Source organism: Saccopteryx bilineata, chromosome 10 (assembly GCF_036850765.1).
Source record: "Saccopteryx bilineata isolate mSacBil1 chromosome 10, mSacBil1_pri_phased_curated, whole genome shotgun sequence".
Taxonomy (NCBI): Eukaryota; Metazoa; Chordata; class Mammalia; order Chiroptera; family Emballonuridae; genus Saccopteryx; species Saccopteryx bilineata.
In genome coordinates this window covers 33,275,378-33,302,719 of record NC_089499.1, presented here as the reverse complement: position 1 = coordinate 33,302,719, position 27,342 = coordinate 33,275,378, and the positions used below count along the sequence as shown (strand labels likewise).

Sequence of the window (27,342 nt, the reverse complement as noted above, 5' to 3'; positions counted from 1 at the left end):
TTCACAGGTATCCCTCAGAGCTCTCAACACAAGCCAACTGTGCCCTTCACAAAGGTTTAGCCAAGACCAGGACTCTAAATCAAGGTAATCCTGATTAATTTTACATAAGAAAATATCTCTGTAAAGTCTCTTTTCCTCTAATTTCAGTAACGTCCTAGATTTTGCCTGAAATTACTTCCATAGTAACCAATCAACAATTCAAATCCACAGCTTTATTTTCAGTGTTTATACAAACAAAAAGCCTATGATTTCTTTTTTTTTTTTTTTTTTTTTTTTTTCTTTTCACTTTTCTGAAGCTGGAAACAGGGAGAGACAGTCAGACAGACTCCCGCATGCGCCCGACCGGGATCCACCCGGCACGCCCACCAGGGGCGACGCTCTGCCCACCAGGGGGCGATGCTCTGCCCATCCTGGGTGTCGCCATGTTGCGACCAGAGCCACTCTAGCGCCTGAGGCAGAGGCCACAGAGCCATCCCCAGAGCCCGGGACATCTTTGCTCCAATGGAGCCTTGGCTGCGGGAGGGGAAGAGAGAGACAGAGAGGAAAGCGCGGCGGAGGGGTGGAGAAGCAAATGGGCGCTTCTCCTGTGTGCCCTGGCCGGGAATCAAACCCGGGTCCTCCGCACGCTAGGCCGACGCTCTACCGCTGAGCCAACCGGCCAGGGCAACCTATGATTTCTTTATGGTTAGGTAAAGCTATAATATGTGTCAATAATTAACACGTTCCTAAAATACAGGTATCCCCCTTTTATGGGTATACAATCCCTTACATTTATGGTATTTGCTAAACCCCATTTTACTTCTCTAAGACTATGTCATAAGATAAACTTTTTCATAAGGTAATTAATGCTTTTTCCATTACCATTTGCCTATTATAACCTCCAGAAAATGTTCTTTTTACCCTTTCCTGAAATTTGTCATTCTTCTAGATATAATTCTCCCATCATGCTCTTTTAGCCACATGGAGTCAAAACTTAAATCATCATAAATTCTGCTATATCCTTTATACATTAAAAATATATGCAGGTTGAGGCCCTGCAGTGGTAGAGCATCCGCCAGGCGTGTGGATGTCCCAGGTTCCTAATTCCTAATCAGTGCACACAGGAGAAGCGCCCATCTGCTTCTCCACCCCTCTCCCTCTGACTTCTCTCTCTCTTCTCCTCCCCTCCTGCAGCCATGGATCAATTAGACCAAGCTGGCCTTGGGTGCTGAGGATAGCTCCAGTCGCAATGGAGCAAGGGCCCCAGATGGGCAGAGTATTGCCCCTAGTGGGCTTGATGGGTAGGGTGGCATGCAGGAGTCTGTCTCTGCCTCCCCTCGTCTCACTAAATTAAAAAAATAACTCAGGTTGAAATTAAAAGCCAGCACTTTTCATCAAAATGCAAGGAATTTAATCTTCTAGGTAACCTAACTCAACAAGAGACACAAACTTAGTTTAAAAATATTTTAAAAAGCCCTGGCCGGTTGGCTCAGTGGTAGAGCGTCGGCCTGGCGTGCGGAAGTCCCGGGTTCAATTCCCGGCCAGGGCACACAGGAGAAGCGCCCATCTGCTTCTCCACCCCTCCCCCTCTCCTTCCTCTCTGTCTCTCTCTTCCCCTCCCGCAGCCTAGGCTCCATTGGAGCAAAGATGGCCAGGGCGCTGGGGATGGCTCCATGGCCTCTGCCTCAGGCGCTAGACTGGCTCTGGCCGCAACAGAGCATCGCCCCCTGGTGGGCGTGCCGGGTGGATCCCGGTCGGGCGCATGCGGGAGTCTGACTGCCTCCCTGTTTCCAGCTTCAGAAAAATACAAAAAACAAAACAAAACAAAAAAAATTATGGTCTCAAAACCCCTTCACAGTTTTAAATAAATGAGGATCCTAAAGTGTTGGTTTATGGGGCTACTTTATTCAAAATTAAAACTGAGAAATTATTTAAATATTGTTAATTTTCTTAATTTACTTGTGTGTGTGTGACAGAGAGAGACACAGAGAGACAGGGACAGACAGGAAGGGAGAGAGATGAGAAGCACCAATTTTTTGTTGCAGTACCTTAGTTGTTTATTGATTGCTTTCTCATATGTGCCTTGATGGGGGGGGGGGGGGGCTCTAGCAGAGTGAGTGACCTGTTGTTCAAGCCAGAGACCTTGGGCCCAAGCCAGCAACCCCGTGCTCAAGCTGGTGAGCCCGTGCTCAAGCTGGTGAGCCTGCGCTCAAGCCAGCAACCTCGGGGTTTCAAACCTGGGTTCAGTGTCCCAGTCCATGCTCTATCCACTGTGCCACCACCTGTTCAGGCTACTTAATTTACTTTTAATTTGATGTCTACTATATTCAAAATTAAAACTGAGAAATTATTTAAATATTTTAAACATTTTTAAATATAACTTTATGAAAAATAATTATTTTTTTTAATTTGTGAGAAGAGTGACACTGTTTTACATTTTACAAGTCTCTTTAATAGCTGACTAAATAGAAGATAGCTAGAGTAACATAGCCACTTCTGCATTCAATCTGCTAAATAAGTTTTCCTACTTCAAATATGAGGAAAATCTAACTCATAACTACAGAAAACAGTATATTATAAAAGCCTTTTCAGATAATCATAGATATTCTTTTTTGACACTACATCAAAACTTGACAAGTGGTATCTCTTAAAAGTTGGCTGCAATGTGGAATGTGAAACGAAATCAATGATCTTTTCATACGTTTTCATGTTGAAATTCAAGCACTTTTAATGTGTGATTTTATAACATTATAATCAGTCATTTGGAAACTGCGGGTTCACCAAGATACTATCAAAGTATTGATTGTGGTAGGTAAAAATGTTGTTTTGCATTCTAGTATTTAGAAAGCATGTGACATAATTATATGCCTAAATTCCTTGTTACCAGTTTAGTGATGGGAAAAAACATGGAGCTTTACTCTCTGGAATATTTTAAGATCAAGACTAAATACATAAGTTCCCCTACACTTTCAATTCTAACTTCCATCAGTTCAATGAAAACACTATGTTAAACTCATAAAAATGGTAGCATTTAATGACTGTTTTGATGAATAATGAAAAAAAGAGCTCTTGCATGCCTGAAGGCAACTGTAGGCAATAATTGACAGGAGCACAGAAAAAAGGTCATCTCCTGCAGGAGTTACTCAAAGGAAAAAATATCCAGCGACAAGCTGACAATCACAAGGATTATTTAACAACAGAATCTAGCAAGACTGAGGGAGAGCACTTTTTTCCTTTCATTTTATACCTCTGTGAAAAACTGGTAGCAAAAACCTGGAATAAATAAATTTCTTGCTTTTCAATTTTCCTAAGAAGCAAAACAAAATCTCTTACATGTATTCTTTCTATGGTTAAAAAAAAAGTAGTGAGTACCAAATAAAATGATCAAACCCTTCTCTGTCATATCAAAACTATTGAAAGGTACCGTTTACTGTGCATTCAGGCTTTAAGAATTAAAATTTTTTTAAAAAAGTCAGCTGCCAAAAGATGTTGATCTAAGTTTCAATACACACCTGATCCCACATATATAAAAAGTAATCTGTTCATCCTATGATAGTGGTTCTCAAACTGTTTCACACACTTCACAGACAGCTCCACAGTTCCCGTTCTACATACTATGTTAAACTATAAATACTTTATGCCTTCAAGAGAGCAGCTACTTGGATATAAACAGCTTTTAATTGCCTAAAAGAGCAAAGAAGGAATTTCAGAGAAAAAGGCAGATTCACCTTCCTCTTTGAGTCTGGTCTCTACAATAGCATACAGAATCCAATCTTTGAAAGTCCTTTCCTCAAGACTCAAATCTGATGACAGAATTGTGCATGAAATTTTCCAACTGTTTCTCCCCACACCTATGAGGTTCAAATTTCATACAGAGAACCCATGATACTCTAGGAATCGGCCCCTAATACTTCACCCCAGCCCCATATCGTGACATCCTTTCCCAATCCTCACTCAAGATTATAAAGGAATACTATGAACAACTTTAAATCAACAGATTAGACAATTTAGGTAAAATGAACAAATTCCTTAAAAGACATAAGTTACAGTATATGATTGTCTAACCACTATGCTGTTCACCTGAAACTAATGCAAAATAATATTAAATGTAAACTATAATTTAAAAACATTTGATATTAAATATTTAAAAATAATTTAAAAAAACAAAAAACACAAGTTACAGAAACTAACTCAAGAGGAAATAGAAATCTGAATAGACCTATAACAAGTGAAGAAACTGAATTAGTAATTTAGAAGTAAACCATAAAGAAAAACAGCTTCATGGTGAATTCTATGACACATTCAAATAAATAACACTAATATTTCACAAACTCTTCTAAAAAAGAGAAGAGTTTCCAATTTATTCTGAGGTCAATATTACCCCATATCAAAGCCAGACAAAGACATCACAAGAATGGAGATATAAAAATCCTCAACAAAATATTAGGAAGCCATACAATAGAAATTCAGTTTGGCTGTTCTTGAAACATTAAACATAAGCTTTCCATATAACCCAGCAATTCCATTCCTATGAAATCTCTCCAAAAGAGATTAAAACACATTTACAGAAACATTTATATATAAATATTAATAGTATCATTATTCATAATGGCCAAAAAAGGGAAACAATTTTCATCAACTGGTGAATGGATAAACAAAATGTGGTAGAATAAAGAGTCAATATATGCTACAACATGAATAAACCTGAAAAACATGTAAGCTGAGATGCCAGACAAAAAAAACTATGTATTATATGATTCCATTTATACAAAATATCCACTAAAGGTAAATCTATAGACAAACCACTAATCAGTAGTTGCCTGGGGCAGAAGGTGGGTCCAGGAGTGAAAGCAAAATGGGTATGAGGTATTATAAAATACTGTGACTTTTAACTATAAATATATAACACTGCTCACAAAAATTGGGGAATCAGGGTTCATGCAGATACTTCAGTATTTTCAGCCTTTTGTATAGTACATTTTCACCAATGAAATAAAAGTTGGTTTTGCATCTCATTTGCATAATTCAACAACTTTCTTTGACTTGTCGTTTGCTTTTCTGTTCTTGCTTAATAAAAAAAATCAAATGTGCCCTGGCCGGTTGGCACAGTGGTAGAGCGTTGGCCTGGCGTGCATAAGTCCCGGGTTCGATTCCCGGCCAGGGCACACAGGAGAAGCGCCCATCTGCTTCTCCACCCCTCCCCCTCTCCTTCCTCTCTGTCTCTCTCTTCCCCTCCCGCAGCCGAGGCTCCATTGGAGCAAAGATGGCCCGGGCGCTGGGGATGGCTACTTGGCCTCTGCCCCAGGCGCTAGAGTGGCTCTGGTCGCAACAGAGCGACGCCCCGAGGGGCAGAGCGTCGCCCCCTGGTGGGCGTGCCGGGTAGATCCCGGTCGGGCACATGCGGGAGTCTGTCTGACTGTCTCTCCCCATTTCTAGCTTCAGGGGGAAAAAAAAAAATCAAATGCTTCTTTTTTTATTGCTTCATATTCATTTTGAAATATCCCCTAATTTTTGTGAGCAGTATATTTGGTCTTCATCCTTCTTCCTGTTGCAGAGCTCCTAGAACTCTTGGAGTTTCCTGTGATGAGGGCAACAAAAATGTCTTGTTACAGTAATGAGGCTACTTTTGGGAAAAAAAACTAAGGCCAGGAGAACCAACCACCAGATTAGAAATCAGAGGTTTGGAACTTCCAGTTCCATCCCACCCCTACTTCCAGGAAGGGGAGAGGGATCAGAGTTCAGTTCAAGTACCAAAGGCCAATGATTTCATCAATCATGCCTATATAATGAAGCCTCCACAAAAACCTAAAAGTATAGGGTTCCGAGAGCTTCCAGGTGCGCACGTGGACATTTGGGAAGAGTGGCATGCCCTGAGAGGATGGAAGGTCCATGGGCCCCCTCCCATCTATCAGGCCCAATGCACCCCTTCCACCTGGCTGTTCCTGAATGTTATCCTCTTATAATAAACCAGTAATCTTGTAAGTAAAATGTTTCTCTGAGTTCCGTGAGCCACTTCTAGCAATTTAATCAGTAGCCTCTGATTTAGAGCCAGTCAGTCTTAAGCACAGGTGGTAACCTGGACTGGTGAGTGGCTTCTGAAAGAGGTGGGCAGTCTTGTATGACTCTTAATACGTGTGAGCCGATGTTAACTCCAGGTAGAGTGTGTCAAGTGTGGTAGTAGTATTGAGAATAAAAAGAAACACACAGGAGGAAAACTGAGGTTTTCCAAAATAGGTATCTTTTGGGTGATGGAAATGTTCTAAAACCAAATTGTAGTGATAGGTGCACAGCTCTTCAAACTTATTAAATAATTCAACTGTCATCTTAAAATAGATAGAGTTTTAAGGTATGTAAAGTATACCTCAATAAATTGTTTAAAAAAGAAAAGAAGCCACTGATCTAACCAATTAGTTCCCTAAATTGAACTTGAAAGGTTAATCAACTATACAAGTTCTGTGTAGACAATAGACAACACCAGGAAAATTACTGAATTATAGCTGGAGAGACCTAAATTAGGTAAAAGCAAGATTTTCTGACAGAGTAGTTAGGCACACAGGAATATAGAACCAAATACAAACTCAGCACATTTCTGAATCAGTGTGGTTCAGAGAGAAGGTAACCTGGAGGATAAGTCAGATTTGTCTCAAGGGTTAATTATAAAAGGATACATGAAAAAAAAAATCATTTTCTTTTTGACTATTACATATACTTAGCCTTAACATATAACAATAAAAAGGAAAATGTTTTCAGTATTCTCATCAGAGAAATTCAACTCAAACTATTTTTTTTAATTCTTATTTGATTTACTGCGAGAGGAAGGAAGAGAGAGACAGGAACACTGATCTGTTTCTATATGTGCCCTGGGGATCAAACTGGCAATCTCTGCACTACGAGTGATCCTCTACCAGCCAAGCCATTCGGTTTGATTTATTGCTGTATGATGAAGCACATTTTAAAAGTTATATTGGAACATATGGCATACCCAAGCAGAAATAAGCCTTGCTAAAGTTGTCTGTAATGGGTGTTGCTTACTTGTTTTGCCCAATCTGAGTATTAGAATCTTGATTAATAGGTAGTGTCCATCCAGACACCAATATATAACAATGTGTGGTAGTGGGTAGAGAAAAGTGCAAAAAAATGAAAAAATAAAAATAACACATCTAAATTTCAGACAAGGATATGTTTTGGAGTATAGTAGAACAGTCTGAGAAAGAAAAATGCATAATCATTCCTCTGAGGCAAAATAAGAAAAAGAGAGGCAGAAAGCAAAGCGTAGAAATAAATGATTTGCAATAACAAGATCAGTAAGAAAGCTTACATGGGTGGGGAGGCTTGTCTTTTCTTAGTAAATCAGGAGATACAACTACTACATGTTAAAATAAAGGAAGGAGCCCTGGCCGGTTGGCTCAGCGGTAGAGCGTCGGCCTAGCGTGCGGAGGACCGGGGTTCGATTCCCGGCCAGGGCACACAGGAGAAGCGCCCATTTGCTTCTCCACCCCTCCGCCGCGCCTTCCTCTCTGTCTCTCTCTTCCCCTCCCACAGCCAAGGCTCCATTGGAGCAAGGACGGCCCGGGCGCTGGGGATGGCTCTGTGGCCTCTGCCTCAGGCGCTAGAGTGGCTCTGGTCGCAACATGGCGACGCCCAGGATGGGCAGAGCATCGCCCCTGGTGGGCGTGCCGGGTGGATCCCGGTCGGGCGCATGTGGGAGTCTGTCTGACTGTCTCTCCCTGTTTCCAGCTTCAGAAAAATGCAAAAAAAAAAAAAAAAGTTAAAATAAAGGAAGGGGCCCTGGCCGGTTGGCTCAGTGGTAGAGCGTCGGCCTGGCGTGCAGAGGTCCCGGGTTCGATTCCCGGCCAGGGCACACAGGAGAAGTGCCCATCTGCTTCTCCACCCCTCCCCCTCTCCTTCCCCTCTGTCTCTCTCTTCCCCTCCCGCAGCCGAGGCTCCATTGCAGCAAAGATGGCCCGGGCGCTGGGGATGGCTCCTTGGCCTCTGCCCCAGGCGCTAGAGTGGCTCTGGTCGCAACAGAGCGATGCCCCGGAGGGGCCGAGCATCGCCCCCTGGTGGGCAGAGCGTCGCCCCCTGGTGGGCGTGCCGGGTGGATCCCGGTCGGGCGCATGCGGGAGTCTGTCTGACTGTCTCTCCCGTTTCCAGCTTCAGAAAAATACCAAAAAAAAAAAGATTAATGGATATACAAAAGTTATGATAAGGACTGTTAAGTAGCCATGAGGATGCAACTGAAGTTAGACATCAAAAAACAGGGGTGCATTCAGTCTGTTTTCATTACTTTCTTCACCAATTTTCAGTGGTCCCAGAGCTGAAACAAAAAATACACATGGTAGAAGTAATCCACAGGTTGACTCAGAAAGTCAGGGTATATAGTTTAAACTGTTTGGGCAAAAAATCATTTACTGAGCCACCACTGTATACTAGACACTTTATTCAGTCTTACAATCCAATGAAGACACTGCCCTGACCATTTACAGATTAAAAATAGAAAGTGGAAACCCAATATCCATCATGAGATGATCAACCAATGCGGTATGTACATTTTCTGTCAATATAAAAAAAATTAAGTTCTGATATAAAATAAAGTCTGAACAAACTTCGAAACCTTGTAACTACAGAAGCCAGTCATAAAAGACCACACATCACATGATTCCATTTATATAAAGTGTTCAGAACAGGCAAATGCTTAGACAGGAAGTAGATTACTACACAGGTGCCTAAAGCTAAGGAAAAGGGTGGGCTGGGGTGGAAAGAGGAATGCCAGTGACGGCTAATGAGAAGGGGGCTTCTTTTCAAAGTGATAAAAACTATATTGTGATGATAGTTGTGCAACCCTGTGAAAAACTCACTAATAACAATACTGAATCACACATTCTAGACAGGTACATTTTGTGGTATGTGATTTATACTCAAAAAGATGTTTTTAAAGAACTTAGGCTCAGATTTTAGTTTCTTTGGCCAATGTCACATAGTAAAAAAGCAACAGAGCTGCTCAGATCTCTCAGCCCAAAGTCCTTTCCAATACAACAGCAGCTACCGTTTATCAAGTGCCAACTTTGTGCCAGAGGCACTACATCATTTAATTCAACAACTCTCTGACACAGACACTACTACCCCCCTTTTACAGGAGAGGAAACTCAAACCTGAGTGAAATAACTTGCCCCAGGTCACGGAGGTGATAAAATAATGAGGCAGAATTAAAAGCACGTGCTCTACCTCCTCAGACATTCAATTAACACTATCATAACTATTTGCTGTATCCATGTATGACATCCACTATAATTTACTTACTGTTTTCTTTAAGTCATTTGTTTCTCTTGCCTAATAAAGCTATAGGTAAGAATGGAGCTATAACTTGAAAGGGTAGTATTGGGGTTTAGGATGTGTGAAGACTGATGAACAGAAACCTCATTAAATTGTAGTTGAGAGGGCTGGTAGGAGAAGCTCTAAGGCACTATCAGGCTGATCAGACAGTAGCACAGTGGACAGAGCTTTGGACTGGGACACAGAGGGTTCAGGTTTGAAACCCTGGATTTCCTGGCTTGAGTGCAGGCTTACCAGCTTGAATGCGGGGTCACTGGCCTGAAGCCCGAGGTCGCTGGCTTGAGCAAGGGGTCACTTGCTCTGCTGTAGCCCCCACCCCATCAAGGCACATATGAGAAAGCAATCAATGAACAACTAAGGTGCCACAACAAATTGATGCTTCTCATCGCTCTCCTTTCCTGCCTGTCTGTCGCTATCTGTCCCTCTCTGTCTGTGACAAAAAAAACAACAACACCCAAAACAAGGACCTATCACTCACCCTCAACTACCCCAAACAGGAAGAGACATACTTTTTATCTCCAACAGGAAGATGTTTTTCTACTACACTACTCCAGCAGGGAGGAGGATCTTGTCCTTAGACACTCAGCCAACTAACAACTACAACTCAGCCAATGAAAAGCCACTACACTTCGAACTATCAGTTTCTGCCAACGTACTCTTTGTTTACAATGGTCCCTCTAAACCCCTCCTTTCCTCTATGGGAGAACAGTTCCTCCCTTTTGTTCTCTGGACTTGCCATGGTTCACTATTAAAATGCATGTCCTCAACTACAATTCTTTGTTGTTGTTGAATAAACCCATCTTTCTTGAGAAATATCCGGCTATTTGTTTAAGGTCAACAAATAGGAGTAGAAAAGGTAGAAATAAGGACATAAGACAGACAAAAAACAGCACTAACAGGAGTAACTGCAGGTAAAGCTCCCACTGAGAAACAGGGCTTGCTGAGACAAGAGTACAGCCTGAGAAGGTGGTGGGAATAAAAAGAACAGCAAGGTGCAAGAGGAGACTGTGATAAAGTGAAAATTCTGACAGTTTTTATAAGTTAGCAGTTGAAGCTCAAGAGGTTGGACAAAAGAGTCTAAAAGAAAGGAGGCTGAGGTGCAAAAGCAGACATAAAAGCTGAAAGATGGGCAGGTGAGAGTTGAAGGGAACGGGGTGAGTGTTAGGAAAAAATGAAGAATGATCTTACAGAATGGTAAATATAAAGACTTCAATGGCCTAACCAGGTAGGTGGTGGCGCAGAGGATAGAGCATCAGTCTGGGACACGGAGGCCCAAGGTTTGAAACTCCGAGGTCGCTGGCTTGAGCATGGGCTCACCAGATTGAGCACAGGATCACAGACATGACCCAATGGTCGCTAGCTGGAGCCCAAGGTTGCTAGCTTAAGCCCAAGGTCACTGGCTTGAGCAAGGGGTCACTGGCTCTGCTGAAGCCACCCAGTCAAAGCACATAAGAGAAAGCAATCAATGAACTAAGGAATCACAATGAATAACTGATGCTTCTCATCTCTCTCCCTTCCTGTCTGTCTGTCCCTCTCTCTGTCTCTCTCTCTGTCAAAAAAAAAGAAAGACTGCAATGGAGTGAGCTAGGAGACGCCCACCAAATAGGACAGAGAAAGTGAGAATGAAGCAGGATACCAGGTTATGCTCTTGAGTCTGGACTGGAAGCAAGGAAGTGTCGGTCAACATCTGGTAAAAGAAGTATTGGGTTGGGGAATAAGTTCGTAGCGTTTTTATATTTTATTTTACAACGATTTGTTTGCTGTTTGGCAAAGGGTAAGTATTCATTCGATAAAACTCTTTCTGCTCTACAAAACTATGTTAATTGTATTTTGAGTTATTTAATTTTTTATTAGTTTTGAGGCTTAGAAATGGAATACCCAGGAGGCAAAAATCAACATTTTCGACACCTGCTCTTCTTTGCTTTTCATCGAGGTCAAAAAGCTGCCGAAGCAGCCCGGGACATTTGTGACATGTATGGAGAAAGTGTCATAGGCAAGTCTACAGCACGGAAATGGTTTGCAAAGTTCAAAAATGGCGACTTTGACGTCGATGACACGTGCCGCAGCGGAAGGCCTTCTGAATTCGATGAAGAACTGGGAAATGCTTGAAAAGAATGCCACGGTCAACAAGGAGCTCTACATTGCCCAGCTACACCGCGTGAATGAGGCTATTTGACTGAAAAGACCTGATCGACATGGTCAAACCATACTCCTTCACGACAACGCCAGGCCCCATGTTGCACAAGTCGTCAAAGCCGCACTCCAAGAGCTCGAATGGGAGGTCCTTCAGCATTCGCAGTATTCTCCAGACCTTGTACCAACCGATTACCATCTTTTCTGCTCCCTGTCAAACCATATGAAGGGCGTTACCTTCGATAACAAAGAGGTCCTTAAAAACTGGCTCAACAACTTCTTTGACACCAGACCAGGCGATTTTTGGCGGAACGGCATCGACAAATTGGTCGAGAGGTGGGAAGAGGTTGTAAACAGCAACGGCGAATATATAATTGATTAACTTATTGATATAATTATTGTTTTTTGTTTAAATAAAAGTCCGGTAAAAACGCTACGAACTTATTCCTTAACCCAATAGAAAGGTCACCCACAGCTTTCTACTCAAGAATCTCAAGAAAACACCAGTAATAACAGCTGTTTCATGCTTAAGAAAATACTATCCTAATCAATACTGCTCAAATCAGAAGGTCAGTGTGTAGCCAAATTGAACCAAGCATACTAAGTGAAATAGATTCCAATACAGCCAAGCTCAGTTTCACTGTGTGTGAAATGGGTGAAACTTACAATGAAAGAAGTTGTGGTTAGAGAAAAAAATTTCAAGTTCAAAACTGTGACACCAAAATGCTGAAGAAACTAGGTGTAAAACAATCCATGTACTTTTAAAAAATCTTTATTTATTGATTTTTAGTGAGAGAGAAGGGGGGGGGGAGAGACAGAGACGAGAACACCAATCTGTTCCTGTATGTGCCCTGACCGGGGACAGAACCAGCAATCTCTGTGCTTCAAGGTGATGCTCTAACTAACCAAGCTATCCAGCCAGGGCTAATCCATGTATTTCTGACTATATGTAATAAGAAGATGGTACAGCTAAAATTAAGTGAAGGTGATATAAAGGTCAGATTTATGATAAAAGATAAACTGAAGGATAATTTCTTTTATTAAAGGATTGTATTTAAAATAACTTAAAATAAGGTTCTTTAAAACAAGATCACTCATTGTTAAATAAGTTGATTAACCATTATTTAGACAATACCAACATACACACAATCTTCCAGAACCTTTTTTTTTTTTTTTGACGGAGAGAGTCAGAGAGAGGAACAAACAGACAGGAAGGGAGAGAGATGAGAAGCATCAATTCTTCATTGCAGCTTCTTAGTTGTTCATTGATTGCTTTCTCATATGTGCCTTGACCCAAGGGTCTAGAGCAGAGTGAGTGACCGACCCCTTGTTCAAGCCAGTGACCTTGGGCTCAAGCCAGCAACCATGGGGTTATGTCTATGATACCACGTTCAAGCCGGTGACCTCGGGGGTTCAAACCTGGGTCCTCTGCGTCCCAGTCCAATGCTCTATCCCAGGGGTCCCCAAACTACGGCCCGTGGGCCGCATGCAGCCCCCTGAGGCCATTTATCCGGCCCCCACCGCACTTCCGGAAGGGGCACCTCTTTCATTGGTGGTCGGTGAGAGGAGCATAGTTCCCATTGAAATACTGGTCAGTTTGTTGATTTAAATTTATGTGTTCTTTATTTTAAATATTGTATTTGTTCTCATTTTGTTTTTTTACTTTAAAATAAGATATGTGCAGTGTCCATAGGGATTTGTTCATAGTTTTTTTTTATAGTCTGGTCCTCCAACGGTCTGAGGGACAGTGAACTGGCCCCCTGTGTAAAAAGTTTGGGGACCCCTGCTCTATCCACTGCGACACCGCCTGGTCAGGCTCTTCCAGAACATTTCTACAGTACATGTATATCATATTTCATTTACACCTCTTAACTAGTTTCTATTTGGGAAATACTCTAACCAGGTTCACTCTCATTGTCCCTGTACAGTATCAAAAGAGAATGTCTGAAAGGCTACAGCCCCTTGGACATATCTATTGAAGTCTCCTGATTCCAGACATCTTCTCTATTTAATCATTCAAGCTCTCACAAACACGCTAGTTTCTAATGACCTGCCTATACCTTGGATTGGGCTACTCCTACACTTACTATTCTGAACTGTTCACTAGATTTCAACTCCAGGGCTCACCCCTGATGTTGTCATTTGCTTTTATATCCCTTAAAAGCCAGGGGTTGTTAATCTTAAAGATCAACTAACTCCATTTCTCCAGAATGTGCTTGTCACTTGCCTAGCTGTTTTTAGTTCTCTCACGCCGTGGTCGGCAAACTCATTAGTCAGCAGAGCCAAATGTCAACAGTACAACGACTGAAATTTCTTTTGAGAGCCAAATTTTTTAAACTTAAACTATATAGGTAGGTACATTGTTATTAACTTAATTAGGGTAGTCCTAAACTGCCCAAAGCGCCACACTCAAGGGGTCAAAGAGCCACATGTGGCTCACGAGCTGCAGTTTGCTGACCACTGTGACGGACACTCTTTTCCCTCTTGGCATGACCTGGTCTGACACTCTGTAACCATACACTGCCTAGCCTGCAAGCTTTCGAAAAGTGGGGGAAACCTCTCACCATTCAGAGAACTATCCAATATCAAGCCTTCTCTCTGCCCATCTACATATACCCACAAACATACTACCTTTTAAAGTCCAGTTTGAATGATCTGATTTTAACCTAATTAATTTACACTAATAGATATATAATGTTAAACAATTACCAGATGTTGACCGACACTTCCTTGCTCCAGTCCAATTACTTCCACCATTTAAGTTATTTTTTTACTTTTTTTTTAAGATTTTATTTATTAATATTTAGAGAGTGCGCGAGAGAGGAGAGAGCAAGAGAGAGTGAGAGAGAGAGAAAAAGAGAGAGAAGGAGTGAGGAGCAGGAAGCATCAACTCCCATATGTACCTTGACCAGGCAAGCCCAGGATTTCAAACTAGCAACCTCAGTGGTTCCAGGTCGATGCTTTATCCACTGCGCCACTACAGATCAGGCGCTTTCACCATTTCTAATCCAAAAGTTCCTTAAAAGATATTCCTTAACTAAAGTTTTTGTTGTTTTTTTAACTGCAGGAAATGTTTAATAATATAATCTGCATCATGACTATGAGCTGCAGTTCTCCTACATAAAGTATACTGCTCACAAAAATTAGGGGATATTTTATTGTTTCATAATCATTTTTAAATATCCCAATTTTTGTGAGCAGTGCATTTGATTTCTTTCTGGTAGAGATTAAGAAAAAACATAGAGCTAAGTAAAATACTCTCATGTAACACAAATCTACCAAAAATGCCATTTTTTGCTCTTCTAAAAGGGTTTTATACAAACTATGTTTGGCTTTTGCCCACTAAGGATGAGAAAACAATTTTACAGAAGGAACATAAATGAAATCCCATTAAAATAAGGGCCCCAACTCTATCATTGGGTTCAGTTAGCCATTTCTCCCTTGGTGGTCTCAAAGCACAGGTAAGACAACTGCCCTTATCTAATTTCTTCTTATATCAACTAAAAATCCGAGACCTTGTTTTGTATGAAGATGTATCCCAGCATCAAAAACTAGCAGGTAGAAAGCACACAAATATTTGATACTTAGTAAGATAAACAGGATGTTAACTATAACCATTTCCATCTAAATTATTACAAAGAAAGCACAATATTTACATATGAGGTCTGGAAGTCAACAGCTAAAGACTAACCTACAAACCAAGGGCAATGGTTCCCAAAACAGAATTTGCATAATAATCTAAGGAGTCATACTGATAAAGGAACAGTGGATGTTATATCAATAATAGATCAACCCCAAAACTGTGGCATAACTTAATAGTTTATTTTTATTTCATGCTTACATGAAATCAAAACACCCATGATAATGATCATCTGGGGACATGAGGAGGCTAGAGATGACCCAGGCTGAAAGAAGTTCAGCTCTCTTGGACCCTCCATTTCCAAAGTTGTTCTAGCAGACTGGAGGGCCAGCAGCCACCAGAATGGCCATTCACATGCAGGTTCCCATTGCATTCAGGGAGACGGTAAAGAAACAGTGGAGCTAAAAAATGGTGGGCCATGCCTTTATTCAAGTCTTGCACCGGCTGGTGAGCAAAAACACAGGGAAAACACTTCCAAAACACAGGGAAAACACTTCCTTTTCACTCAGAGCTCACAAAGCTACTGACACATAATGATTATCCGGTTCCACAACCAGGAGAATCTCCTGCAGTTTCTCCTAGAATCAAAGGCCTCACCAGTCCCAAAGCCCCTCACCTCTGGTTCCCCAGATTCTCCTTCAGCACTCTTGCCTTCTCATTCTTTCCCTGTCATCTTGGCTTCTCCTTCTCCTCCTTCCTCTCCTTTCTTTTTAAAACTTTTCTGGCCTGACCAGGCGGTGGCGCAGTGGATAGAGCGTCGGACTGGGATGCAGAGGACCCAGGTTCGAGACCCCGAGGTCGCCAGCTTGAGCAAGGGTTCATCTGGTTTGAGCAAAGCTCACAAGCTTGAACTCAGGGTCCACGGTCAAGGCACATATGAGAAAGCAATCAATGAACAACTAAGGTGTCACAATGCACAACGAAAAACTAATGATTATGCTTCTCATCTCTCCGTTCCTGTCTGTCTGTCCCTGTCTATCCCTCTCTCTGACTCTCTGTCTCTGTAAAAAAATAAAAATTAAAAAAAAACACAAAAACTTTTCTGGCTTGAAAACCTCTCCTCCAGCACACATTAGCAAGACAATGCCCTTCCCAAGCAGGAAGGTAATTTGCAATTTCACAGAACACATACCTGGCGCTGCCTAGTGCCATTTTTAACTGGGCAGCACTAAAAGTGAGCAAACTCAAAAAACACATTTTACAAACTCATTTGCCCAACACAGACAAAATTGAACTAGCAGGTGAAGAAAAGACAGCACTATTCAGGGAAGTTTATACTAGTCAGGGCTACAGGAACACAAGATGTCTCTGCTTAATTTCCTATGGCCAAATCTCAATCATATGGCCATTCCCAAATGCTAAAGGGGTTGGTAAATAAATACTTAAGGGAGTTGGGATCTGAGCAAAAAAGGAAACAAGCTTGAAGGGCAAGCCAGTCTTTACCAGGGGTTCTGAAATACAGATTCTGGGGCATTTATTACCCCAGGTGATCCTCATTCAGATCTAAGAGGACCCCAAAAATTTGTATTTAAACTAGCCAACTAATTTTGATGTATGCCCAAATTAGGGATTACTAGCCTAGGAAGTAAAAAGTTTGTGGGGAAAAAAACACATTTCCATGGACAAGTTTAAAACAATGTGCTGGATACAAAGAAAACTAAAAGGTGATGAAAAAAATTGAGCCTTTGTGCCTAAGACAACACAGGTATAACTTGGGAAAGTCTTCCTTCTTTGGCCTGTGACAGTCTCTCATGGCTCTCTTTCTAATTTTGGTATGTATCCCTTTCCTCCACTCATTTCATGTTCCCCATTAAACTTCCCTTGGCCATGAGCTGTTCCCATTCTTTGAGTGACCTCATTCACTTCAATTACAACTAAAAACACTTCCCTGAGCCCAGCCTCACGTTACTGCTTACTATAACAACACTTCTCCATTTAAATGTCTCACTAGGACCTTAATATAGCTAGAACTGAATTCATCTAACCTCAAACCAGCTCCTCTTCTTGAATGCCCTACACACCTAAACCCTCTAGTTAAAACCCTAAGGGTCAATGATAATTAAAAGCTTTTGTGACTTGGCCCCAGCGGGTTAGCACAGTCAGTTATAGCATCGGCTGGAAATGACAAGGTTGTGGGTTTGATCCTCGGTCAAGGAACATATGGGTAGCTAAGGATGAATGCACAATTAAGTGGAACAACAAATAAATGCTTCTCTCTCTCCATCTCCATGTCTCTCTTAAAAAGCAATCAGTAAAAAAAAAAAACTTTTGTACTTCAAAAAATACCACTGAGAAAGTAGAAAGACAATCTACAGAATGGAAGAAAATTTTTGTAAATCATATATCTGATAAGGTTCTTGTACCTCAAGTATATAAACTCCTACTACAACTCAATAATAAAAAGAAAAGGAGCCCAATTTTTAAAAATGGACAAAGGATCTGATAAAAAGGATGCTCCACATCACTAGCCACCAGGAAAATGCAAATCAAAACCACAAGGAGATTATCTCTTCATAAACACTAGGATGACTATAATGTTTTAAAAAGACACATAACAGTAAGTGTTATTGACAATATGAAGGCCCTGGCTGGTTGGCCCAGCGTGTGGATGTTCCGGGTTCCATTCCAGTCAGGGCACACAGAAGTGACCATCTGCTTCTCCACCCCTCCTCCTCTCCTCCCTTTCTCTTTCTTCCCCTCCTGCAGCCATGGCTCAATTACCTGGAGTGAGTTGGTCACAGGCACTGAGGATGGCTAGGTGGCATCCACCGCAGGTGCTAAAAAAAAATGGCTCGGTTGCTGAGCAATGGAACAGAAGGGCAAAGCATCACCTCCTAGTGGGCTTGCTGGGTTGATCCTGGTCAAGGCGCATGCGGGAGTCTGTCTCTCTGTCTCCCCTCCTCTCACTTAAAAAAAGAGAGAGAATGTGGAGAACTTGGAATCTTCATACAATGCTGGTAGGAATGCAAAATGGTATAGCCACCATGGAAAATGAACTAGCAGTTCCTTAAAAGGCTAAATACAGAATTAATTACCAGATGACCCAGTTAGTCCACTTTTATGTATATATCTAGTAGAAATGAAAACTTATTTCCACACAAAATCTTTGACACAAATGTTCAGAGTAGCATTATTCACCCTAGCCCCAAAGTGTACCCAAGCGTCCACCAACTTCCAAGTGAAAAAATAAAAGGTGGAATATTATATCAGCAATAAAAATACTGATACCTGCTACAATATAATGAGCCCTCAAAGCATGCTAAGTGAATGAGGCAAATAGATAGAGACAGAAGGCAAATTAGTAGTAGTTTGGGCTACGAAGGAAGTGACAGGTTTAGGGGTAAGTTTCTTTTTGAAGTGATAACATATTCCAAAATTGACTGTGGTGATACTTACACAGCTCTGTGAATATAGTGAAAATCACTGAATGTACAATTTACATAGGTGTGTGAAATATATTTCAGTAAAGCTGTTTAAAAATAAAAAAAGCTATCAAACTTTTTAATCCAAAAACTGATGCAAGAGAAAAAAGGCTGTTTCTACAGACTAATTTATACTTCCTATTACAAGATATAAAATTCTGTGGGGTTTTGGGTACCTGAGATAACAGAAAATAAAAATTAAATGTAGTACTTAATGGCAATGACTCTCATTTGGTTTCTGGAACAAGTATTTGTTTCAAAAGCAACTGCTTCCTGATTTACCATTTTAAATATTTTAATTGTCCTTTGCTGCATATTATCTGGGGCCTTATATCCTTAAGGGTAGAACAGATACACCTTTAGGTTTATAATACATAAATTTAAAAAGTAAACCATCACTAATTAAGAATTTAAATTTAAATTTACTAGACAAAAGTGAACTTTTCACTCAAGTTGTGGAGGCAGCAATTCTATCCAGACTTTCTTTGTATGCCAATCAGTACACAAACAGAGAATGCTGATAACTTTTTAAAAAATCAGTAGCCTATGAAGCAGGTGGATGTATCACCTAACAGTTTAAGTAGTATAAGAACTGGGGGTGTCACATGTAGCCCCATGTTCATTGCAGCACTGTTCACAGTGGCCAAGACATGGAAACAACCAAAAAGCCCTTCAATAGAAGACTGGATAAAGAAGATGTGGCACATATACACTATGGAATACTACTCAGCCATAAGAAATGATGACATCAGATCATTTACAGCAAAATGGTGGGATCTTGATAACATTATAAGGAGTGAAATAAGTAAATCAGAAAAAAACAAGAACTACATGATTCCATACATTGGTGGAACATAAAAATGAGACTAAGAGACATGGACAAGAGTGTGGTGGTTACCAGGGGTGGGGGGAGGGAGGACATGGGAGGGAGGAAGGGAGAGAGTTAGGGGGAGGGGGAGGGGCACAGAGAACTAGATAGAGGATGGCGGAGGACAATCTGACTTTGGGCGAGGGGTATGCAACATAATTTAATGACAAAATAACCTAGACATGTTTTCTTTGAATATATGTACCCTGATTTATTAATGTCATCCCATTACCATTAATAAAAATTTATTAAAAAAAAAAAAAAAGAACTGGGGGTGTGCCCTAGCCGGTTGGCTCGGTGGTAGAGCGTTGGCCTGGCGTGAAGAAGTCCCGGGTTCGATTCCCGGCCAGGGCACACAGGAGAAGCGCCCATCTGCTTCTCCACCCCTCCCCCTCTCCTTCCCCTCTGTCTCTCTCTTCCCCTCCCGCAGCCAAGGCTCCATTGGAGCAAAGATGGCCCGGGCGCTGGGGATGGCTCCTTGGCCTCTGCCCCAGGCTCTAGAGTGGCTCTGGTTGCAACAGAGCGACGCCCTGGAGGGGCAGAGCATCGCCCCCTGGTGGGCGTGCCGGGTGGATCCCGGTCGGGCGCATGCAGGAGTCTGTCTGACTGTCTCTCCCCGTTTCCAGCTTCAGAAAAATACAAAAAAAAAAAAAAAAAAGAACTGGGGGTGTGGATAGAAATGGAAATTAAATTTAAAGTACTTGACAACTTTAAGCATTGTACACACTGTACTGTAACACCTTAGAACATTACTGGTTTAAGTAACTGGAGATTTCATTAATTTTACTTTAAATTAGAAGTATTGTTGGTTTGATGTAAACTATCCATGAGATGCATTATCCAGAACAAAATGATTTAACCCTGAACTCTTTTCTTCAGGCACAGAACATTTTTCAGGAGCATCTCACTCCAGCCCAAGTAGAATGCATCCACTGAATATAAATTTTACATTAGACTAGAAAAATAAAAATGAAATAACATAAAACCCTGGGATACCTAATGTGACCCAAATCTAACTACCTAGATTATTTGTTTTTACTACCATAACCAATGTTTAATTGAATTTCATGTTTAATTAATTTACCCTAGTGGAACTATGCAACAAAAAGAACTGTCAACAGTCACATGAATATAAGACACTCTGAACTGTGCACACAAGTGGACCATTAATACAGCCATGAGGATCTTTTTTTTTTTAATTTTTTTATTTTATTTTTTTTTTATTATTTTTTTTAATTTTATTTATTCATTTTAGAGAGGAGAAAGAGAGGGAGAGAGAGACAGAGAGAGGAGAGAGAGGGGGGAGGAGCTGGAAGCATCAACTCCCATATGTGCCTTGACCAGGCAAGCCCAGGGTTTCGAACTGGCGACCTCAGCATTTCCAGGTCGACACTTTATCCACTGCGCCACCACAGGTCAGACCATGAGGATCTTTTAAAGATGTATTCATTCCCATTTAAACTTCTGCTTAGTACTTAATGTACTGTTTGTACTAAAATGTTTTATATATGTTCTGAATTACAGCAGTAGCCCCCTAACTGCTCTTGGGTGCCCCTGTGTGTCCTTTATAATCTATTCTAAATCCTATAGTAGTTACTTAACTTTTGGGTGTCATGAGCCCCTTGAAAAATCTAATAAAAGTTAAAAACCTTCTTGAGAAAGTACATATATGCACATTCCTCCTGACACCTTTCAAGGATCCTAGGTTAAGAAAACCCAGTTATAACTTCCCATCACCTACCAATCAAGTCCAAATTTCTAGCCTTGTATTCCAAGTTCTTCATAATGTAGTCACTGTATTTTAGCTTACCTTCATAGTTCCCTCTTGTTAACTTTTTTAATTCAGTGAGAGGATGGGAGGCAGAGACAGACTTTCGCATGTGCCCTGACCTGGATCTGTCCAGCAAGCCCACTAGGGGGTGATGCTCTGCCCGTCTGGGGCATTGCTCCATTGCTCAGCAACTAAGCTCTTCTTAGCACCTGAGGCAGAGGCCCTGGAGCCATCCTCAGCACCTAGGGCCAACTCGCTCCAACTGAGCCATGGCTGCAGGAGAAGACAGAGACAAAAGAGGAAGAGAGAAAGAGAGAAGAGTGGGAGGCGTGGAGAAGCAGATGGGCACTTCTCCTGTGTGCCCTGACCAGAATCAAACCCTGGGACATCCACTTGCCAGGCTAACGCTATACCACTGAGCAAACCAGCCAGGGCACCTCTTATTGCTTTCTTACACAACTGTTTGCTTTCAACAAATCCTTCCTGTGCAACTAAAATACCTCCCTTGCCATGAAGTGTTTCCCTCTGCCAGCAATCAGATCATCTGATCCTTTGTGAATTTTGAAACATATTATCTGTATCTCAAGGAGCTTGTACATTCTACACTATATTTTACAAAGCCTCAAAAAAAAAATCAGGAAACATAGAACACCCATTTTTGAACTATGTTATAGTTCCAAATAACATGCTCCAAATGTTTTCCTTCAATCTCTAAAACTTTTTAATGTGAAGTATCTCAGTCACTGCATTTATGTATGTCTTTTCCCCTTTTCCAGCCAATAAGATTCTTAAGGGCAGAGATGGTTAACCACTGTACTCTTGTGTCCCCTACAGTCTCCAACACAAAGCAACGGGACACTCAATACAGAATACTTGAATATCTTGCCATCAGTGTTTTTCAGGTGTTTCATACATCTGTATCCCCAATTATAATATTTTTTTCCTACTGTAAGTAAAACAATGTTCTACCCTCAGTGAACACTTGATCAAGTAAGAACTTACTAACTATTCAAAGTAGTGGTTAAGTTAGTCTCATCTATCTAGCATCTACTAATTGACATATGCCAATCCTGTTAAAACCAAACAAACTCTTCAACATTAAGAATCCTTACTTATTGACTATTAACCCAGAAGGGAGCACAAAGATGGCTCCTACATAAAAATAATCCAGTGTAAAGCTATCGTCCTCTAGCACTATCGCAAACAAAGTTTAACTCCAGTTATAAAACAAACTCAGAAAACACAAACAAACATTCCAGATTACACATATATGCACACTATAGGCAGTAGTAACACAACATAAAAGTGTTCTTTAGAAACATGTTATAAAAGTTTATGACCAACTGATTCATGCTACAACATGGTAAACCACAAAAATATTATGCTGTGAAATAAGTCTTCATACATTGAAGACCACATAGTGTATGACTCCATTTGTATGAAATATCCAGAATAGGCAAATTCATAGAGTATATTAATAGAGATAGCCATAGACAGAAAATATATATATTAGTGGCTTCCAGGGGCCAAGATGAAGAGAAAATAAGGAGTGACTATAAATGGTGTTTTGGATAGAAATGTTCTGGAATTAGATTGTGGTAATGGTTGCACAACTTTGAGAATATAATAAAAACTCCTGAATTGTACACTTCAACAGCGTGAATTTTATGGTATGCAAATTTTCTTAATTTTAGAAAAGTTTATGACCATCTGGGCTATTGTATTCAAAGAAAACTTTTTAAATAGGAACTGTGTGTTTAGTTTGTAGTTTGTTTTTTAAAGCTAATCTAAACTATCCACTAGTGGTTACAAACTGGTTCTCTATTAACCCCCTTTTAAAAACACAGCTTTAAATTTTTGTCTATTAAAACTACCAACTTGCCCCATTATTAAATAGATTTTTCATAAGAATCTTGAATTCTGGCTCCTTAAAAAAAAATAAATCTGGAGTCCTAAATATACAAGGCACACCTGTACAGCAACAATGTCCCAGAGCTGAGCAGCAACTAACATACCTGCTCCTATTTGCCATGATCTCCATCACTCCTTACTGTCTGCCAGATACTGAAGCCTCAAGTCTATTGCCATTTGCTTCCCAGTTTTGAGTCTGTTATCCTTGATCTAAACAAAGACCACCTACCTCTCTTATTAGGTTATATTATGAATCACTGCTGATAAAATGTAACCATGAATTTAGTCAAATTTCTAGCTATAAGCTAAGTTCTGGAGATCTAATTAATGTAAAGCACTGTGACCATAATTAACAATACTGGAGTATAGATATATATTTTTAAGTGTATCTCCACTAATGTGTACACCTTAAACTTACATGTTACAAACATACATGCCAATATCTCAATAAGTCTGAAAAATAATTTAAAATTTTTCTAAATGTAATCATGCTTGATTATATTTTTATTAGTTGCAAAGATAAAAAGTAACACCTGTTGAATAAAACCCTACAAGTGTTACAGATTCGTAAACATTTCAATGAGAAAAACAAGAGAAAAATGTTTCTCCTATACACAGTAAACATTATTTTCATTTACAATTAAAAATTAATTCATTTACTAATAGAAAATAGTATAGTAATAACTTCTTTTTAAATGTTTATTTTATTGATTTTGTAGAGATAGGAAGTGGGAGAGAGAGAGACAGGAACATCAGTCTGTTCCTGTATGTGCCCTGACTAGGGATTGAACCAGTCACCTCTGCTCTTCTGGCCGATGCTCTAATCAACCCAACTATCTGGCCAGGGCTACAGTAGTAACTTCTTATCCCATTAGGTGTTGGCACAAAATGAGGGACACTGTCTTATTCAGATTATTGATTGGATATAAAAAATTTTATTTACTAAGTTTATGTTTAAGCTGTCTAACCCCCCCATGTTTAAGTGCATAAATGTAAAACAACTCCTACAAACTTATAGCCTCTATGTATTAGATTGTATTTGCAAAGCCAGAATAAAACAGAACACAAGGTAAAGAGGAATATAACCTAGAAAAGTAGATTCTACTACTTATCTCAAGTATAAAGGATTGAGCTAAATGCTGTGTCAAGTACTTTCCAGCTTTATGATTCTGTGTATTTATTCAGATCTCCTTTCCTCCAAATAAAATAATCTATCTAGCTAAACTGCTATTCCTGTAGACGCAAAATGTTAAAATAGTATTTGCAATCCATTTTTTACCATCATTTCTAATAGCTAATAAAATATCAACACATGACTTCTAAAAGCTAATATTCCCTTTAAACTAGGCAAAAACAAACTCATTTCTCAAAGTCTTTCAGAAGAGAGACCAGATGAGCCAATTACTTAAAGTTAGAGGTCACCCTCAATGTTCATCCCTCTCTAAGCCACACCACTTCATTAACTTGCCCAACTATCCTCAAGTTTACAGGTGACATTTTACACATCACCATCACCACTGAGTACTATTAGATATTACATAAAACCTAGCAATATCATAATTGTTTCATAACTGCAATTCCTAAATACATAAATGCAAAGGTGCAACTCGATTTTATGTCCAACTGAAGACACAATCCTGTTTCAGTTTAAGCCTGATGGTGAATAAAATGGGATGCTCTCCTAAAAGTTCACCAAATTCCTAATGCATGCAACGATCCAAACCTTTTCAAAAGTGTAAGACTAGAAACAAAACCAAAATCAATCACTACATCAACCACAATTATGGAAGCACAAAGTGCAATTAAGATTGGTAGATTACTGGAGAACCTCGATCTTGAGTTTCACACCATCAAGAGTATAAAGTGAGTTAACTGTACAGAAATTAGCAGGAATTGATTGAACTGTGGGTTACCTGTTATTTTTAACAATGCTGTCCCATAGAAGTTTGTGATTACATAAATCAGAAATTTTGTATCTGTGTTGTCCAATACCAGTCAATTGTTACATGTCTACTAAACACTTGAAATGCTGCTAGCAGAACTGAAGAACCCAAGTTTTTAATTTTATTTAATCTTAATTAATTTAAACTTAATTGCTACATGTGTCTAGTGGCTATCATATTGGACAATGCAGTTTCATAATTTGAAATACAATGTATAAACGTGACTGAACTGTAGTTTTCAAAGTATCATGTCCTAATGATGTTAATACCTTTAAAATCTTCTAGATACCAAATGACACATTAAATTCAGTCATCAGCCTAACTATAAAATAAAATTCACTTATCACAGCCTATATATAAAATGAGATGCATTTATGAAATGAGAACTTATGAAACTACTAGAGACAATATTAAAAATATATTTCTAGTTCTCCCCATGGTTTCTGCAAAAGGGGTAGAAACTTTTGGAAGTTTCCCAATGCATGCAAGTTACATTCCCTTCAAATCTGTTCAGTATCTTCTGTTCAGAAAAACAAATGGTAAAAATAAAATTTCAGCACTAATCGCAACTCGTTAAATTTCACTTGTTATTTTCCCTTTTCCTTAAAGGAGAGAGACACATGTTTGGAAACCTCTGCATCGCTTGAAAGCCTGTTACCCATCATTCCATGTTTTCAGGTGTCCAAATCATTCTGATACAGTTACGATTTCGTTGCCAAACACAAAGTATTTTTTTCAGTCTAAGAGTCACTACTCCTTTCGGCATTCCAGGTATTCTTTAACCAGCTCATCCCAAGTCAAGAAAAGTAACCAAGATGGTGCACAAGATGTCAAAAGAAAACAAGTCTGGGAACTTGCACGTTGAATAACTCGTCCCTAAGCAATATGAACCGCCTTTAGCCCGGAGAGAGTGAGGCTTGAACTACCAGGCGGTGAAGCAAACAAGCGAGCAAGGTCGTGACCCTAGGTCACGGCCGCCAGTACGCTCCCGCCCGGCGGCGGGAAGCCACCTGTTAGGCCCGAGCCTCACCTGGCAGGAGAGAGAGGGCGCAAACCCGGCAGCGCGCAGAACGCGGCCGCCCAGAAGGCGAGCGCGGGCCCCGCCCCTCTCGCGGCGGCGGCGGCGAGCCCCCCGGCGGCACGTGGGCAGCACTCGGCCCGAGCTTCGGTGACAGGAGGGTCACCTACGGCCCCCGGCCCGGCCGCCCCACACCCGTCGCCGGGGCGGCACCCAGCCTCCCTCGCAGCCACCCCGTCGAGAAGGCGCCCTGGCGGCCCACACCGCTGGCCCGGCCGGCCGGCCCCCCCTTCCTTCCTCCCCGCTCGGCGCGATCCTGCCCCGCCGCCCCTCACCTACCTGGTCCCGGAGTTTGAGGAACGCCATGGCGGTTGCCTGCGCCGCCGCCCGGCCCACCGCTCCCACCCCAGTAGCTTCGGCCGCTGCCCGGGCCGGCGGGTCGGCGGCCGGCTGCGCTCCGGGGTCCGCGGGCAGGGGGCGGCACCGCCTCCCGAGCCGCCCGCCGCCGCTACCGAGAGGTGAGGATCCAGGCCGGTCCCGCCTCCTCCTCTGAGGACTCCCCGCCCTCTTCCTTCCTTTCTTTCTCTCTCCCTCCGCTGCCTGCACACGCAGCCGCCGCCGCAGCCGCCGCCTCCTCACGCCCCCTTCCCGAAATACCCTGGCAGCCCCCGCGCCGCGCGGTTCCAGCCCGCGGCAGCGGCGGCATCCAAACTCCACTCCACAATATTACCACCACCGCCCGCCGCGATTGGCGGCCGCGCGGGGGAGAGGCCAGAGTAAGCCGAGCGCCCATTGGCCACGCCACCGCGCTGGCTGTGGGCCACCCACCGCCTCCCGGAGAGGGAGGGGGCGGGGAGGAGGAAGCTGCGAGGGGTGGGCGCGGAGCTGGGGCGCGCGCGGGGCGGGGGCGGGGCGGGGAGCGGAGCGGGGGAGGGCCGGCCAGGTGCCCCTGGGCGCGGTGGGTGGAGCCCGGGGCTGGAGGTGAGGGTGACCGGGAAGCGGCGGGGGAGTGGGGGAGAGCTCCCGTCTTGCACGTGGAGGCAGAGTGCGGGCGCTCTCCAAAGCCGGGGAAGGTTGAAGGAACGGGTGAGAGGCCGGAAGGGGCGTGAGCGATGGGCACCTGGAGGCTGCTGCCTTCCTGGAAGCCGCGAGGGGAGAGGGGCAAACCGGCCTCGCAAGTGGAGGGAGAGTGAGAATGCGCCCCTGGGGGTTGGGGAGGATGAAAGAGCCGAGGGAGTGGTTGAGAGGAGGTCACCGGGAAGCTGCTGCCTTCCCGGGGGCGGCGGCAGGGCCAGAGGGAGCGGGGAGGGGGAGCATGAGCTAG

At 41.9% G+C, this 27,342-nt stretch overlaps 1 protein-coding gene across 5 annotated transcripts in view; it reads right to left on the bottom strand.

Annotated features, from left to right (window-relative positions):
• Positions 1–26,744, bottom strand: part of ANKRD28 (ankyrin repeat domain 28) — a 179,095-nt gene extending 152,351 nt beyond the window's left edge. For all 5 annotated transcript variants that reach the window (XM_066244376.1, XM_066244375.1, XM_066244379.1 and 2 more), the window contains exon 1: positions 26,358–26,744. Coding sequence is in view for 2 of the 5 variants with exons in the window: in XM_066244375.1 (XP_066100472.1) it covers positions 26,358–26,384 (27 nt within the window). In the remaining 3 variants the exon portion in view is untranslated. The remainder of the gene's footprint in view (positions 1–26,357) is intronic.
• Between the last annotated feature and the right edge of the window lie 598 nt (positions 26,745–27,342).